This window comes from Nematolebias whitei, chromosome 1 (genome assembly GCF_014905685.2).
Source record: "Nematolebias whitei isolate Nwh7 chromosome 1, NemWhi1, whole genome shotgun sequence".
Lineage (NCBI taxonomy): Eukaryota > Metazoa > Chordata > Actinopteri > Cyprinodontiformes > Rivulidae > Nematolebias > Nematolebias whitei.
Window position 1 is genome coordinate 80,115,073 of NC_056498.1, and position 16,799 is coordinate 80,131,871.

The window sequence follows — 16,799 nt, forward strand, 5'->3', positions numbered from 1 at the left end:
CACACACACACACACACACACACACACACACACACACACACACACACATCATGTTGCAGTGTGGGAGAGATCCATCAACAGCCCAGCAGGCAGATAGACTCCATCCTGTTGCTCGGTTCTGAGCTGGTCCTCACTGTACGCCTGTCGTGTTGCAGCGTGCACACATACACACATTCACACAAGCTTCTCTTTCCTGAAATCATCCTTCTATCTGCCCCCAACCCCTCCCTGATTGTAGCCCAAACCTCACAGATACACAGTTGTTTGAGAATACTCGGCACGTTGCTCGTCACTCTCGAAAGATCTCAGAGGTGAACTTTATTATCAGGAACAGAAACACACACCCTTACGCTTAGATATTTGTGTGTATGGGTGTGAAACACTGACTCAAAAGAGAAGCATCATCAAAGTAAAAAAACAAATCAGTATGAAAAACAACAAGTCAAAGGGATCCAAAGAGTCCACAGCTGGTTTTATATGAAAGCACTTCTACACTAATTAAAATGAACTAAATATGAGGAGCTAACGAAATGTCTCCAAGCAGGTGTGTTTACTCATATTAAGAGTTTGGAGGATGAGTCAGGTATATCTGTGTGGCCTTTCAGTTTCCTTTCCAAAGGGCCACAGGTCACACTGAACTGACTTAAAATAGTTGCAAAGTGCTTCTTTTATAGTGCATTTAAATGTTGTAAAACTTGGCGTTGTTAGACTCGCATCATGTTTTATGATGATATGCACTAAATTGTCCCATTATGCACCAATATAAACATTTCTAATTTTCACCCCTAAAATGCAGGAACCAGCCGTACAATGTATTCAGCAGAGGGCACATGAAGACTACTTTCAATTCATGGTCATTCACTTTAAGTTTCACTTTCAGCACAGACGAAGCAGAAAGCAACTGTGTGACATATTCTGCAGAACAGAGCATGGTAAGTTTACTTCAACTGACCTGTAAAATAAAATAAATAAAAAAATCAACAATAATAAATTACACTGCCTGGCCACATTTCTTCCTCAAAGATGATGGGACCCCACTATCCTTCCAGTTTTTAATAACGCGTTGGAAAGTTCTTAACCCAATTTTAGTAGTTTCTTCAATCTCCTTAGATGTTTTCTGTGCTTGATGCCAATGAGTTGACCCTTCTCAAACAGACTGACGTCTTTTCCACAACCACGCGATGTGTCTTTCAACATGGTTGTTGAAGAAATGGGAAGCAACTCATTGAACCAGTTGGGGTTAAATAACTTGTTGCCAGCTGAAAGATAATTGTCCATGCAATAATTATCCAATAGGAGGCTCGTACCTATTTGCTTAGTTAAATTCAGGTGGCAACTTTTGGGCCAGGCAGTGTATTTTCAATCCTCCAACCTCTTGTCATTAGCTACTGTATGTGCCTCTGAAGTTAGCAAGCTAAAGTTAGTGTTCAGTTGCACGGCCATCACAACATTAGCCCCGTTGTCAGTAGTTATAGCAACAGTCCTGTTGGATTGAACTTCCACCTTGTGAAAATATCCAGTGTTAGTAACGTTATCTTTGTCATTCTCATTGAAATGCATTGTTTATCTGAAATCTTTACTTCTCTGCAAAGAAAAATAAATGTTGCTGATGTCAATACTAATTAGACCTTCACCATACGTGACTGACTGTTTAAACAATGAACAGGGAAGGCATTTATTTGTTTAATTATTTGTGTAACACACGTCATAACTTTTTGGTGATTAGTAGAGGATAGAAAATTTGAACGCACATTAGGAAGACTGTTTTTATGACCAGTGCAACACTTGTAATGCTACTGTGGGACTACGTATAGCGTGGATCTGATTAGCTTAGCTTCATGGTTGCTAACAGCTGCGCTAAATAAACAAGCCCCGCTCCACTCGCTGTTTACTTAGATTCTTGGGAGTGGACAAAGCTAAAACATTTTCAGACAATATATCGGTTATTGGTGATCACCTTTCACTCCCAATATCGGTATTGGTGTTAGCCAAAATTTCCATATCGGTCGGGCTCTAGTTAGGGTAATATCTCACAAGACTGTGGCTGTTGGAGACTAGTTGGCAAACAACGTCAACAAAATCTTTTATAAAATGTCTAAAAATGTTTGGCTGGGAATAGGGGGAGAGGTCTTGTGTGTGTCGTTTTATGAAACAATGAAATACGCAACATGTTCATCAAAAATTTTCATTCAAAAATTGCAGCTGGGCATCTCAAACACTTTCAGTTTAGTTTCTATCAATTTTAGGGCTTATTGGCTTAATTTTTTTTAAAAATATGATCAAATTTACATGGGAAGAAAATATTTTATGGAATTTTAAAGGACAATGTAGTTTTTTTTTTCCTCCCAGGCTCTGATCGAGGTGGCAGCTTCTGTTTCTCCTCCCCTGTTTTTTTCCTTCTTCCTGCTCTGCTCTCTGTGTGTCTGAAGCGCCTGGGTCTCATCTCCCGAACATAAATTAAGAAGATTATGGATTTGGTATCGTGGGCGTTCAACTCTATTGATAAGATTTTTTCATCAAAGCGACAAGGTCCTGGAGAACCGGCGTGTCCAGCTGAGACTCACGCTGTGGGGTACGTCATGGATTCGTGGGGAGTGTGGCAGATGATGTGCCTCTCAGTTCTGTCTCAGGAGGATGTTGAAGACGTTTACATATTTGGACTTATGATAGCAGGGACTCTGCTTTTTGGCATCGGCGAGGCTCTGTTTTATCGACTTTTGAAAAAGACATCGGCAGCAGTTTTGGCCATGGAAAAGCTTCAGAGTCAGTGTGAAGGTCTGGTCCTCGCTGTGGGAACTTCAAATTGTCTGGTCTATGAGCTTAACCATAAGGTGGAGGCGATTGAGAATCGCAGACCACCTGCGGCTTCTGAGACTCGTCAGCGTGGTGGGTTCGACCTTGAAGGAGACTCATAGCATGGATCAGTGGAATGGAACACCACAATTAGGCTTTTTCGGAACCAGAACGCCCAGATGGACTCAAGGCTGAAGGAAAAAAATCTGTCTGCCTGAAGAAAAAACAAAAATCAAGCTTATCTAATCTGACTCCCATCAGCCTCGGAGACAGGCTGACTATCAAATTTCTCTTGGGACATGAGTACCCAAGGACAAAAGCTTCATCTAATAGGATGTACCAATTGGCAACCTTTTATTTTATAATAAACTCAGTAACAGTGTAAAATTACCCACCGATGACTGTGTCTGTTGATTAAGTCAGTTTCTGTTAAGATGCAACTACTGAGTTCCTAATCTAGATAATACTACCGGTAAGTTACTTACTAAATATTTGGACGAAAGGCTTAACTTATGTCTGAACATATCCTCATCACGTTATTTTCTGTATTTTCATGATTTACACTCGAATGGAGTAATTCTGCAAACTGAACGTTGGTAGTTCATTTCAAGTTTGGTCAATCATGTAATTCACAATTTACTCTGGTTTACTCAAAAAGATAATGAGAGCACTGAGTTTCAAACTTTAACAAGACGATTACTTTATTATACAAAAAATGCTCAGAGTGTGTGTCAGCCTGATCTCTTAAACAATCTTGTAATTCACAAGTCAAAATTTGGTGTTCTTTCAGCTGCTTCCCTTTGCGGGGATTTTCACAAACAAACTCATATGAAAGAATTGGCCATTGTTTTATGCCAGATGCCTTTCCTGATGCAATCTGGCCTTGAACAAGCACCTTTAGGATTACAAGATCGCAGCATTGACCACTTACCTACTGCAGCCCCCAATGGTTCAAATCTATATAAATAACAAATAATAAATTTATACATTAGTACTAGTATATTCATTTGTATATTCATTTGTATTCATATATTCATTTTCATTTTCAGGTCTCTCTTGTAAATGAGTCCTCGAGGCTCAATGGGATTTACCTGTATAAATAAAGGTTGATTGATTTGATTGAGAACTTCAGGAAATTTGCTATCAATAAAAGTGAACCAGAAAAATGAAAATTCCGTAGATTATTGCTACAATATGATAAAATTATCATTGCATCCCAATGACATTAGTAAACTTCAGGAACCACAGAACACCTTAAAGATCCAACCAAAGATTCAACCCACACTGGCATCTAGTGAAAACAATCCATACACAGAAACAGCCATGTAAAAACTTAAAAGGAAATGTCTGTGTTTGTGTACATACCTGTGGTGTCCAGTTGATGTTCAAAGGAATTGGCAGGTCAGCAGAACATTCAGGAGCCTCTATGGGATGCTGTGGGTAGAAAACATGAGATATGACTCTGGCTTAGCAAACCTGGCTCTTGAGACAAACTGTCAGAGTCAGATATTCTTTATTGTCATTCGCACCTCATGTGGTACATGTGGTGGAGCAAAATTATGTACACAGGGTCCCAGTTACATCTACATTGAGATGTACCAACTAGATATAGTTGGGCTCATCTTGATGCTGAGGCTCCAGAACAAATCTCCTCGAGAGGGGTTTGACCTTATTCCTCACTGTAATTGCCCATGGTGATGGGTACCAAGCTAGTGTGGGTCTAGTTATAGCACCCAGGCTTTGTGCCTGTGCATTTGAGTTTTCCCCAGTAGATGACAGGATAGATTCCCAGCACTTTCAAGTGGAGGGACAGGCTCTGACTGTTGTTTGTGCCCATGTGCCAAACAGTAGTTCAGAGTACCCAGCATTCTTTGAGTCCTTAGCAGGAGTGATGGAAGGTGTTCCAGCTGTGGCCTCTTTTATTCTTCTGAGAGACTTCAATGTCCGGCAATGACAGTATGACTCGGAGAAGCGTAATTGGGAGGAACAGCTTCTCTGATCTGAACTCGAGTAGTATTTGTTGAGAGTTGTGGTGCAGAGGTTAGAGAAGGTGAGCCTGTAATTGGAAGGTCGCTGGTTCGACTCCCCTGGACCGACACCATCAATTTGTGGGTGGAAAAGTTGAAACACCCACACCTGCCACTACCCTCATTTGCCCCTATACTCTGGGCCCTTGAGCAAGGCACTTAACCCCCACCATCTGCTCCCAAACAGGTTTCTCTTGAAAAAGAGTCCTTGTGACTCAATGATACTACCTGTACAAATAAATAAATGTTAAAATAAATAAACAGAAATATTTGGTTGTTGGACTTCTGTGCTAGTCGCAGTTTGTCTATCGCCAGGACACCCGCCTAGGTTGTTCATCGATGATATACTTTGTTGTTGTGTTATCTGATTTGCAGCTGTGTGCTATGAACACTCAGATGAAGAGAGCAGCTGAGCTGAAAACTGATCACCACCTGGTGGTGAGTTGGATTGAGGCTGCTGGCTCTCGCAGTAGACATTCTCAAATCTGGTGGTGGACATCCCAAGTGAGGGAGGCTGTCAAGTTGTTGAACTCTGCCTGGGCTGCCTGTCATTACAGATTTGGTTCATAACTTTTATGGGCATAGTTTCTTGGTACAGCCAGGGGGCAGAAGGGGTCTGGTTTGGCAGCTTCAGGTCCTTTTGGCAGGATATAGTTCTGCTGGTGTCATGGTGCCATGACCTCCAGCTCTCACTGGAGCAGTTCGCAGTAGAGTGTGAAGTGGCTGGGGTGTGGATCAAAACCTCATGGTCCTCAGTCGGAAAAGGGTTGATTGCCCTCACTGGGGTGGGAGTGAAGTTCTGCCACAAGTGGAGACATTCCAAGTATTTCAGGGTTTTGTTTACAAGAAAGGGAAGAATGGAGCGAGAGATAGACGTATTGAGAGAGAGATCGACAGACATATAGGTGCGACCTCTACATTATTACGGACTCTGTGCCGGTCTGCTTTGCTAAAGAGGGAGATGAGTTGCAAGGAGACACTCTCCGTTTACCTTTCGGTCTACGTTCCTACCACCTATGATCACAAACTTTGGGTAGTGACCAAAAAAACGTGATTGCAAATACAAGTGGTTAAAATGAATTTTCTCTACAGGGTGGTTGGCCTCTTCCTTAGAGATAGTGTGAGTTCATTTATCTGGGAGAGACTCAGGGTGCATTCACACCAGCTCTGTTATGTCTGCTTTAATCGAACTCTAGTCAGATTGCCTAGAAAATCCGGTTCATTTGTGGAGGTGTGAATGCGCAATTGAACTCTGATGTGGACCAAAAAAGCAAGCTCTGGTCCGCCTAAAAACCTAGGTCTCGGTTTGGTTGACGTGAACTCTAGTGCGGTTCGAATGCAGTGTGAATGCAAGCGGACCAGAGACCACTCCAAAAGTAGGAAGTGGACTACAGCGCAGGACAAACGAACGTGCATTTCCGTCAGCCACTTGTGTGAAAAACAACATTCTCCATGGTCTTCTGCCTCATATTCTGCTCATGCTGAGTCCATGGTTGAAAAATGACAAAACAGACATCCTAAAACTGCTCAAATCTGACGCCACTCCGTTTTTGTTTTTATTTCCAGAAGAAGAAGTGTCTTATTCAGAGGTTTTTGTGTTGTTTCCTTGTGTAGTTTTTGGTGCAGTGTCACCACAGGCGAAGGGGGAAACAGCTTGGCTTGATTGACTCAGTGCAGTATGAATGCAAACCGCACCAGCTGAAAATGTAAAAAAATTTTGAATTTTGGTCCCCAAATGAATAGAGTCTACCAGACTATCAGGTGTGAAAACACCCTCAGAGTAGAGCTGCAGCACTTCCACATCAAAAGGAGCTCATTGACGTGGCACAGGCATCTGGTAAGGACACCCCCTGGATGGCTCCCTAGTGAAGTTTTACGAGCATGTCCCAATGGAAGAAAACCCCGGGGAAGTCCCAGGACATGCTTGAGAGACTACGTCTCTCAGCTGGCCTGGGAACGCCTAAGAGCCCTCCCAAAAGAGCTGGAAGCGGTGGCTGTGGAAAGAGATGTCTAGGCCTTATTGCTTATGCTGCTGCCCCCATGTCCCGACTCCAGAACAAGCAGAAGATACTGAATGGTTGAATAATCACCTGTTGGCCTCATATCACCCACAGGTTTTTATCAAAAGTAGATCTATGATCTGACTAGGCCAATCCAAAACTTTAATGTTTTATGGTCAAGTTATTTGTCGTTAATTTGAATGTATGTTTGAGATCATTGATAGTTTGAAAAAAAAGAAGCTTATCTTTATCATCAGTTCAGACACCTGAAGGTTTTATGCCAAAATAAACAGGTATTACTGTTCATCATTCCAACATTGTGTTCAAGTTTCAACTGAAGAAAAGCAAACCCAAAGTGTGATGCTGCCACCACGTGTTATTGTGGATATGCGGGTATATATTTTTGCTTTTAATACTTTAAAAATAAATAGTTTAATAACTTGGAAGAAAGTGTGCAGCTTTTCTCACTGCAGTGCATTCTTCTAGTCTTTTCAAAGAACAGTACCAGAGCTCCTTGGTAAGGAAATAAGCTAATGTATGTATGTATGTATGTATGTATGTATGTATGTATGTATGATGTATGTATGTATATATATATATATATATATATATATATATATATATATATATATATTTATTATTATTATTTTTATTTTTTTTGTTAAATTAAACAATCAAATGTATATTTTTTTAAGTATGTTTTTTTTTTTTTTTTGAATTTCCTGTTTATTACCAATCATGATTTTTGTTACATTCAAGTACCAGTACTTTTAACAACAAGAAAGTACATAAATCTGAATTTTTTCCAACAAGAACTTCATAATGTGAATGTTAGAAAAAATATGATCAAACTCTTAAAGCATGTCATTGAAAGGGTGTTTTTGCCTCTATCTAACTTTGTTATAGTTGAAATGGTAAAGGTTTTTTAATCATGTAGCACAGGTTATGAAGAACAAAATTAGTTTTTCAGCTAGTGATACATTCATCTATCCATCCATTTTTACCTATTCCTTCCTTTTCGGGTCGCAAGTGAAACTGGTGGCCATGTCCAGTCATCACTGTGTGAGAGGTGGGGGACACCCTGGACAGGTCTCGTCCATCACAGGGACACATAGAGACAAACGAGACAAACAACCATTCACTGTCTCACTCACACCTAGGGACAATTTAGAGTTACCGATCAGACTAACATGCATGTTTTTGGTCTGTGGGAGGAAACCGGAGTGCACGGATAAAACCCACGCAACACAGAGAGAACATGCAAACACCACAAAGAAAAGCCCTGGGCTGGGATTTGAACTGGCAACCTTCTTGCTGAGAGGCGGCAGCTGCAACTGTTCCACCATGCTGCCCTGCTAGTGATACAATGATTGATATATTGTTACCAAACATCAGTATCTAACAATTAACAAAAATATTTCTTTGCTTGCAGCGTGGTTACTTGATGGTTTCTTCATGGGGGTGTGGGGCTGGATTCTGAACACACAAATGTGAAAATCTTGTTTGGAATTCACTCCACTTTCTGCAATATTTGGTGTGCGAAGTAACTTCACTCTGTTCACCTTCTACATCCTGAAACTTTCCGTCCTTTCCCAGTCCTCACTCCTGCTGCCTTCCAAGCCTCCATGGGTCCATGCCAGTGCTGCCTCCCTTCAAGCTGTGCCCACTGAGGGATGACCTGGCGCTGGATCTGCTGGAGGCACAGAGAACTCCAGGCTGTTTCTACCTGGTGCCAGGAGGGTGAGAGGGGCCAGGTGGACAGTGGGATCTCACAGTCCTCCCTCATTACAGGCCTAGGTAAGTACCAAGTCATCAAACGGCATGCCTAAAGTTTGCAGCGCTGCAACGAGCCCCCTGCGAACCCCTGCTGCCTAAAAGATGCTTATGATAGCCCCGATTACTTTTAAAATAACAGCCTTTTAGTTAGTTCAGTTTTTTCTTAAAACCCCTATTTTTTTGTTCATGTTATTTACAATATGAATGATTTATGATATTGAACCTCAAAGTGGTGCGGTTTTAAAACTGAATGTAATAAGTTTCAATAGTTTCTATTTAAAATAATAATGATTTTAAATGGCTGACTGTAAATATGAGCAAACCAGAACCTGAAAGACGAAGTCCTAATGGGACCTGCATCCCTACTGGCTGGTCTCGGCCCCTCCGTGTAAACAGAACAATGCCCTTGTAAAAATAAATAAATAAAAGCAAATATCCACTTTCACCTTCACCAACACTTTGTAAATTAATTTAAAAAACGCATCCAGAAACAAGAAATTCAGCAGAGTATGACATTTTTAGAAAAAAAATAAAACAAAAATAGGGTTCTAAAGTTTAGTAGTTATGCTCTACAGTTTATTTTATTTCATATTGTCAGAGTCAGAGAGATTTATTTGTCATACACATCAGGTACATGTGGTGGAACAAGATTATGTACACAGGGTCCCAGTTACATCCAACAATAAAATGTCAAATAAATATTGTTTATTATTTTATTTACAAAATCTCACATTTTAATTACTACTATATTTTTATAAGGGGAAGTTCAACAAAAAAAATTTAAAAAATATATATGTTTAGGGCAATTTCACATACTTTAAGTGACATAAATGCAGTTTTCAAACTCAGCTGGTAACCAATCCATTTTCTGCTTGTTCCTAAACGTAGGACTCCCAGGCAGCCAAAGAGCATAGTCTTCCCAGCATGTGTTGAGTCTTGCTGGGGGGCTCCTCCCAACTGGACATGCCCATAAAACCTCCCTAGGGTGGCGTCATGGGGGCATCTTTACCAAACGCCCGAACCACCTTAACTACTCCTCCTGATGTTGGAGGAGCAGCAGCTCTACTTCAAGCCTCTCCCAGAGAGCTGAACTTCTTTATCTCTAAGGGAGAGTCCAGGTACCCTGCAGAGGAAACTCATTTTGACCACCTGTATCCACAATATTATTCTTTCAGTCTCTACCCAGAGACTGGGACCAATGGTAAATGGGCTGTACATATATAGCTCCTTTCTATCTTATGAAGACACTCAAAGCTCTTTACAACCTGTGTCCTCATTTACCCATTCATACAGCTCTCTACTAGATCTATACAAATAATAATCAGAGCTTTATCACATTCAGACACCGATGGGACACACGTCGGAGGCAATGAGGGGTTCAGTGTCTTGCCCAGGGACACTTCAGCATGTAACTGCTGGAATCGAACCCCCAACTCTTGCATTTCGAGGACGACTGCTCTAACCACTCAGCCACAGCCTCCCCAAGGCGAGGGTATGGACATAGACCGACTAGTAAATAAACAGCTTCACTTTGCAGCTCAGCTCCCTGTTCACCACAACGGACCACCACAGAGTCTGCAGTACTGCAGAAGCTGCACCAGTCTGTCCATCTCACGCTCCAATCTTCACTCACTCATCAAATAAAACCCTGACACCTAGACCCGTCCAACTGAGGAGGCACCTCACTCCCGACTAGGAGAGAGCAGTTCACCCTTTTCTGACTGAAGAGTCATCATGTTGAACAACTGTGATTTCAATATCGATCAAAGTGTTCATGACTTTGTTTCATAATCAAGCAGCCATAGTGATTTACACTCTGGCCACTAGAAGTTTCTGCTGTTTAAAACCTTTACTGCTTAGTTTTAGCACAACAAGAGTTCAAATGAAGCTCAAATTTCAGGTTGAGTTTCTACCTGTCCATGATGTGTAAGTCTGCAAAATAGATCTAAATGTGTTGTCCTCACTGTATCAGTGAATGCTAAATCAGTATCCCACAAGACACTGACAAGATGATGGAGGCACAGAGGCTAAGTGGGTAGAGCAGCCTTTCTGGGTGGAGTTTACATGTTCACACTGTGTATATGGAGGTATTTTTGGGTACTTAAGATTTCCTTCTGCAGTCCAAAAACAAGCATGATAGGTCAATCAATAACTCTACATTGTCTGTAGACGTGGGTTAGAGTGTGAATGGTTGTTTGTCTCATTGCCCCCAATATAAAATTAAAAAGGGACAATGATGACAAAAGAAAAATGTGGGTTAATCACAACTGATATAATCCTTGCAAAGTAAACAATAATAATGCACAATGCAAGTTCTTCTAATATCTTGTAGTCCTAGTGTTGTGTGCCTCTCCACCCATGTCTCCTCCCTAGAAAAGGAGGCAATTACCATGGCAACCAGTGACTCAGACGAATAACTATAAAACAACAAAAACACTTAAGGAATGGACTACATGACACAAATGTTTTTTTTTAAAAAAAAGTATTTGAATAGAATATGATGCTTGAGAATGGATCAGATTTATATAAGTCGTCTACTCAACTTGACAAAGCTAAAATTCATACGGTCAAGTCTATAAAACAAATCCTTTGCTTGTTATACAGGCTCAGAATTTGTCATGCTAATAAAAACTGAACAATCAATGACCAAGTCTTGGTCTGCAAAGCTGAATCCAACATATCATGTTTTAATAAGGAACATGAGAACAATGTAAACGAGATAAATTGCATTTCCTGTAAAAATGCAATGTGAATGCTCAATGCTGAAGAATTTGCAGAAAAACAGCTGAAATTAGCTTAAAAACATGCTGAAATGTAGCTGAAATGGAAGAACAAGATTCCTGCTAAATTAGCAGAAGAAAGCAGAAAGAACATATTTGTTGAAATAGGTTTAAATAAGCAGAAATGAGCACATAAATCAGGAAATTAGCTAAAAAAGGCTGAAATTAACAACAAACAAAAAAAAAAAGTCTGAAAAGTAGCTGAAAGGCAGAAAGAAGCCTAAACTACCAGAAAGAAGCAGAAAGAGCTGAAATGAGCTCAGAAAATGGAGTATTGGCTGAAAAATCTAAAATTAGCATAAATTTCATTCTGAGATTTTGCTTTTGGAAACTTTAATTCCTCTTTTTCTGGATGTGAATCACATTTTTTGGATGATTGTTTCCTCTGGTATCAGATGCTGTGCAGCTGGAAGAATTTTTACTGAAATTTTTTCAGTTTTGGACATTTGTTATGATGCATGTAACAAGGCAGTTTTCTACAACCAACAGCAGCTGATTAACATCTCAAAAGCTCAAATAATATCTCAACTACAGCCCAAAATCTCAAATGAGTTGAAAGGATGTTCTGTGGATGCATTCTCATCTACCTGCCAGCTGTGCTCGAGTGCCTGACCACTGAGATCATGGAACTAGCAGGAAACACGGCTCATGACAGTGGAAGGACAGAATTGTCCCTCGGCACCTACAGTTGGCTGTCCGCAGTGACGAGGAGCTCAGCAGACTGCTGGGAGGAGAGGCCATCACTCTGGGAGGAGTTCTGCCCGGCATTTGGGCGGGGGGAACTGAGAGGCCAGCCGAGTCTGAGTGGACGGATCGGACGGCATCTGCAGCCAGTTTCTTAGGATCCACTGTGGGATGGACCTTTACAAGAGATCCTTCCTGTCTACAGCCATCAGCATCTATAACATCTCTTAATGAAACGAGGATAACGAGTTACTACAACAAATAATTTCCCTTTGGGATTAATAAAGTATTTTTGAATTGAATTGAATTTTGAATTGAATTGAAATCAGCAACAAGAAGATGAAAAAGCAGAAATTGCTGAAACTAGCATAATTAAGCTGAAAGGAGCATAACAAGCTAAAATTAGCAGAAATAAGTTAATTAGTCTGAAAGTAGCAGAAATTGTCATGAAAAACGTGAATTCATATGAAAACAGCCACAATTAGCTAAAAATGATCAGAACTTAGCTGAACAGGTAGAACAAGCTTAAATCTGCAGAAGAAAGTAGAAAAAACACGTCTGTCAAATTAGGCTGAAAGAAGCAGAACAGCACAAAAAATTATCTGGAAAAAAGCTGAAATTAGCAAAAAATTCATGAAAAGTAGCTAAAAAGCAGAAAGAAGCTAAAATTATAAGATGGAAGTGGAGAGAGCATATTTTTGATGAATTAGGTTGAAAAAAGTTGAAATGAGTGTAAAAATGTGGAATTAGCTGGAAAAACTAAAATTAGCATAAAACGACTAAATAATAGCAGCTGAAATAGCAGAAAAAGTTGAAACATGCAGAGACAAGCTGAAAGGAGCATAACAAGCTGAAAATAGCAGAAAGAAGTTAGAAGAAGCACAAAAATGTTGTAGTTAGCAGAAATAATCTGAAATGAGCAAAAAAAGCTGAAAAAACAGCTGAAATTAGCTGAAAAAAGTTTAAATTTGCACAAAGAAGCTGAAAGAAGATGAAGCAGAACAAAATGTGAAAGGAGCAGTAAAATGTTGTACACAGATCTAAAGATATGAAGGATGTAAAATGAGCGCAATTCATTTTCTATGAAACAAAAATTGCAGAAAAGGCTAAATATTTAAACAAGCTAAAGTCGCACAATGCCAAATGTCATAGCAGGATTGTTCTGAATGAGCTGAATGTTTTGATTTATGATTTGTTGAAATAACTTGAAAACTGCAGGATGAGAACAGCGCCAAAAAACACACCGAATAAAAATGGATCATAATAGAGTGAATGCTTTATAAACATTCACACTATCATCATAATTTACAATATTTATATCTGTTGAAACAGAGTTATACCACAGAAAGATGAAGCCACAATTCAAATTCAAAATCAAAACGTGTTTCTGTGTCAAAGGACATTAGACCCAATCAGTTTGGTGACTAACACTCAGATCCACTCTCATTCCACCAGTATCCATTTAGTGTGAGCAGAGTCGATCACTGTGGGGTTACTGGCTTTCTCTTTGCATACAAGAAGTGTTTCCATCATGCTGCGTTCTGCAAGGCCATATTTTATGTGTTACATCTCAGTCACAGCAGGTTGTATGTCTCTCCACACCATCTCAAGCCTGACCCACATTTAGAAGCACAGATGTAAATGAGTGATTTGTTATCAGCTACCAGAACAGCCCAGTGTGCTGGTGGCGTTAGCGTGTTGTGATTAGGGCTGACTGCAGGTCGTCAGTGAGGTGCTGTGTATACCATCTGATGAATAGTTCTGATGTGAAAATGATCCATTGCTGCGAGTTCCTGTGAATGCCTCACCTTCGACTTGAGTTTAATGTTTAGAACGTGCTGCCTTCCTCCGGAGTCCTCTGCCTTCAGCTTCAGCGTTTGGAAGTTTGTGTCTATGGAAAGCATCCTGTGGACGGCCGGAAACAACATAAATCAACCGGTTTGCAGAAAAACTGAGCAGTGACCGTCATTAATCTCAACTGCAGACAGCCATGTGGAGACATCAACAGATGTAAATTTAGTCCTCGTTGGAGACAACTTACATGAAGCTACAATTCAGAACACAAGAGCATGACCACTAGATGCTCTTCTGAAATCTTTTTTATTTACCGGTAATAACATTTAAAATCACACATCTGAGGATTTGCAGTTGACCCACAACAAGCGACATAATGGAGCTGGAAAGTGTTAAACAAAAGCTAAAAACAGAACTCGCTCTACAAAGTCGGCACAGTGAAACCTGCTGATGTGTGTCAGGTGCACGCTCAGGTCCGACCAGCCGGTTGAAAGAGGTAAAAAAAAAAAAAAGTTCAGTTAAGCTTCAGATGGATTACCGGATCATCAGCCACGCGCGTCCGCTGACCGTTAATAACTATAATATTATTATAACTATTAATCCGCTGTCTCTTGTTAATAAACAAGAAATCTTATATTAATAAACAAGAAATCTTATATCTTCCTTTCTTTGAAATACGTTTTTAAAACATCATGTCAAACTGATTTGTTACAAAAGCAGTAAAAGCTTAATTAAAAAAAAAAGTTGTTTTATTTTGTTTGTTTTTTTCAGGTTCAGGCCTCTTATTACATCCCAACATTTTTCAGTCAGGTCATCTGGACAGTTTCTTCTTTTGTGCTGAAACGTTTCGCCTTCGGTCCGGAAGGCTTCATCAGTCAAGGACACACACAACAAAACTGATTCTTCCCCCAACAGCTTAAACAAAGAGAAACAAACCAGTTTTGTTTGTGATAAGATGGTCTCTTTGGTACGCCCCTCCTCCATTGCCGGCTAGGGCTGGACGATATGGCCAAAACTTTTATCACGATATATTTCTTAATTTCGGTCGATAACGATATAATTTGATATAAACAATACAAAAGCCTCAGAAAAACTACAAACTATACAAATAAATTAATGTTCACCTTTTATTTGTATTTAGCCTTCAAAAAAATTTAAATCACTGTCAAATAAACAAAAAATTCTCAACTTTGTCAATATATATATATATTTTTTTTTCATTTAGCCTTTATTTATACAGGTTAGTCTCATTGAGCCACGAGAACTCATTTTCAAGAGAGACCTGTTTAGGGAGCACATGGTGGGGGTTAAGGGGCCTTGCTCATGGGCCCAGAGTGGGGCGAATGAGGGTGGGGGCAAGTGTGGGTGTTTAACCTACCCCACCCACAATTTTGATGTTGTCGGGGCCGGGGCGTGAACCAGCGATCTTCGGATCACAAGCCCACCTCTCTAACCTCTGCGCCACCACTCCCCCATAACTTTGTCAATATTAATAGTTTTGACTTTAAATAGCAACTTTAAAATTGACAGCATTGAAATTTGTTGTTAATTAAATAAAATTTTGGGCGTCGTTATTGATGAGAAGCTGACGTGGAAATCTCATGTAAAATATTTAAAAATAACAATAATCAGTTGCATTACTGTATAAAGTAAAATAGTTTTTGAATGACAAAGCTTTGTATATATTGTATAATGTAATGACTGTTCCATATGAAATAGAACAATTACAAACCCTATTTTTATTTTACAAAAAAAGAGCTATAAGAATTATTAATAGTATGAAGTGCTATGGTCACCCAACAAATATATTATTTCATCAATTGAAATTATTAAAATGTTATGATTTGGTTGAATATAGTATTTTACAAGTCATGCATAAAGCTCATAAAAATATTAGCCCCAAATATTCAATTAAAATTTGTAAAAAATAAATATATAAAAAGGAGAGTCGATATAACTTAATGGAATGTAAATGTTTGTAAAACCTCCATTTAGAACTGGTCTGAAGGAGCTGTGTTGTAATTCAGGGAACAGAATTATGGAATTGACTTGACATCACCATAAACATTTCTAAAACAATTTATATGTTTAAAAAGATGTTAAAGTTGTTGGGGATGTATAGTACCAGGTGAAGGATACCTGAAGTTATTTTGTTTTCAGTTTGGAGATTGTTCAAGTCAAAGTTGTTGTTTGTTTGTAGTTATTTTGTATTTTTTAAATTAGAGGCAGATCAGAATTTTTTTCTTCTTTCTGATGAATTTCTTTTATTTTAAATGAATGAATAAATGATAAAAACAAACAAACAAAAAAAAACATGCAGCGCTGGTGGTGTTTCATGGACATGTTGGCTCAAACTTTTATTGAGCTTCATCTTGTGACTCATCACCTTCTGTCCAGTGGAACAAGTTCGATGTTCCAACCGCTAGTTAGAACGACTCTCCGTCACATTTTGCAGCACACTGACTGAAACCTGCAGTTTATCGAATCGTAGAAAGCCGAACCACTTCCAAACCAGCAAATTAGTCTTTCCTCTCAGTGATGTCATCTGCTTCTCTTCGCTTGTGAAAGCTTGTTCAGTCACATTCTGACGATCATGGGCACTCATTTTGAAGAGAAAACTTAACGCGCATTGAAGATTAGCCTAGCTTAGCCTGCTACCACTAACACCTTTTTAAAAATTTTTAATTTTTATTACAAAACTAACGCCTCCTGGACATGAGCTCTGCGTAACTACGTCACCACACACTTACGTAGTTGTGTCACACTTTTTTCTGTCCGGGTTGAACCTGAAGTGGCCGCTTCAACCCGAACAGAAAACGCTGTAATCCTATCGAAATATCGAAAATGTGCTTAAAATTCACATCGTTATTGAATAAAAGTATATTGCGAGATATATCGTGTTGTGAAATAAAGATTGTGTTCTTTGTTGAATTTAACATTCCTAT

The 16,799-nt window shown here is 39.5% G+C and overlaps 1 protein-coding gene across 1 annotated transcript in view; it reads right to left on the reverse strand.

Annotated features, from left to right (window-relative positions):
• Positions 1-16,799, reverse strand: part of fancl (FA complementation group L) — a 50,257-nt gene that overhangs the window by 23,748 nt on the left and 9,710 nt on the right. The window contains exons 6-7 of the mRNA XM_037698264.1: positions 13,869-13,965; positions 4,159-4,227 (exon numbers count right to left, since the gene is read on the reverse strand). Coding sequence (XP_037554192.1) covers positions 4,159-4,227; positions 13,869-13,965 — 166 coding nt within the window. The remainder of the gene's footprint in view (positions 1-4,158; positions 4,228-13,868; positions 13,966-16,799) is intronic.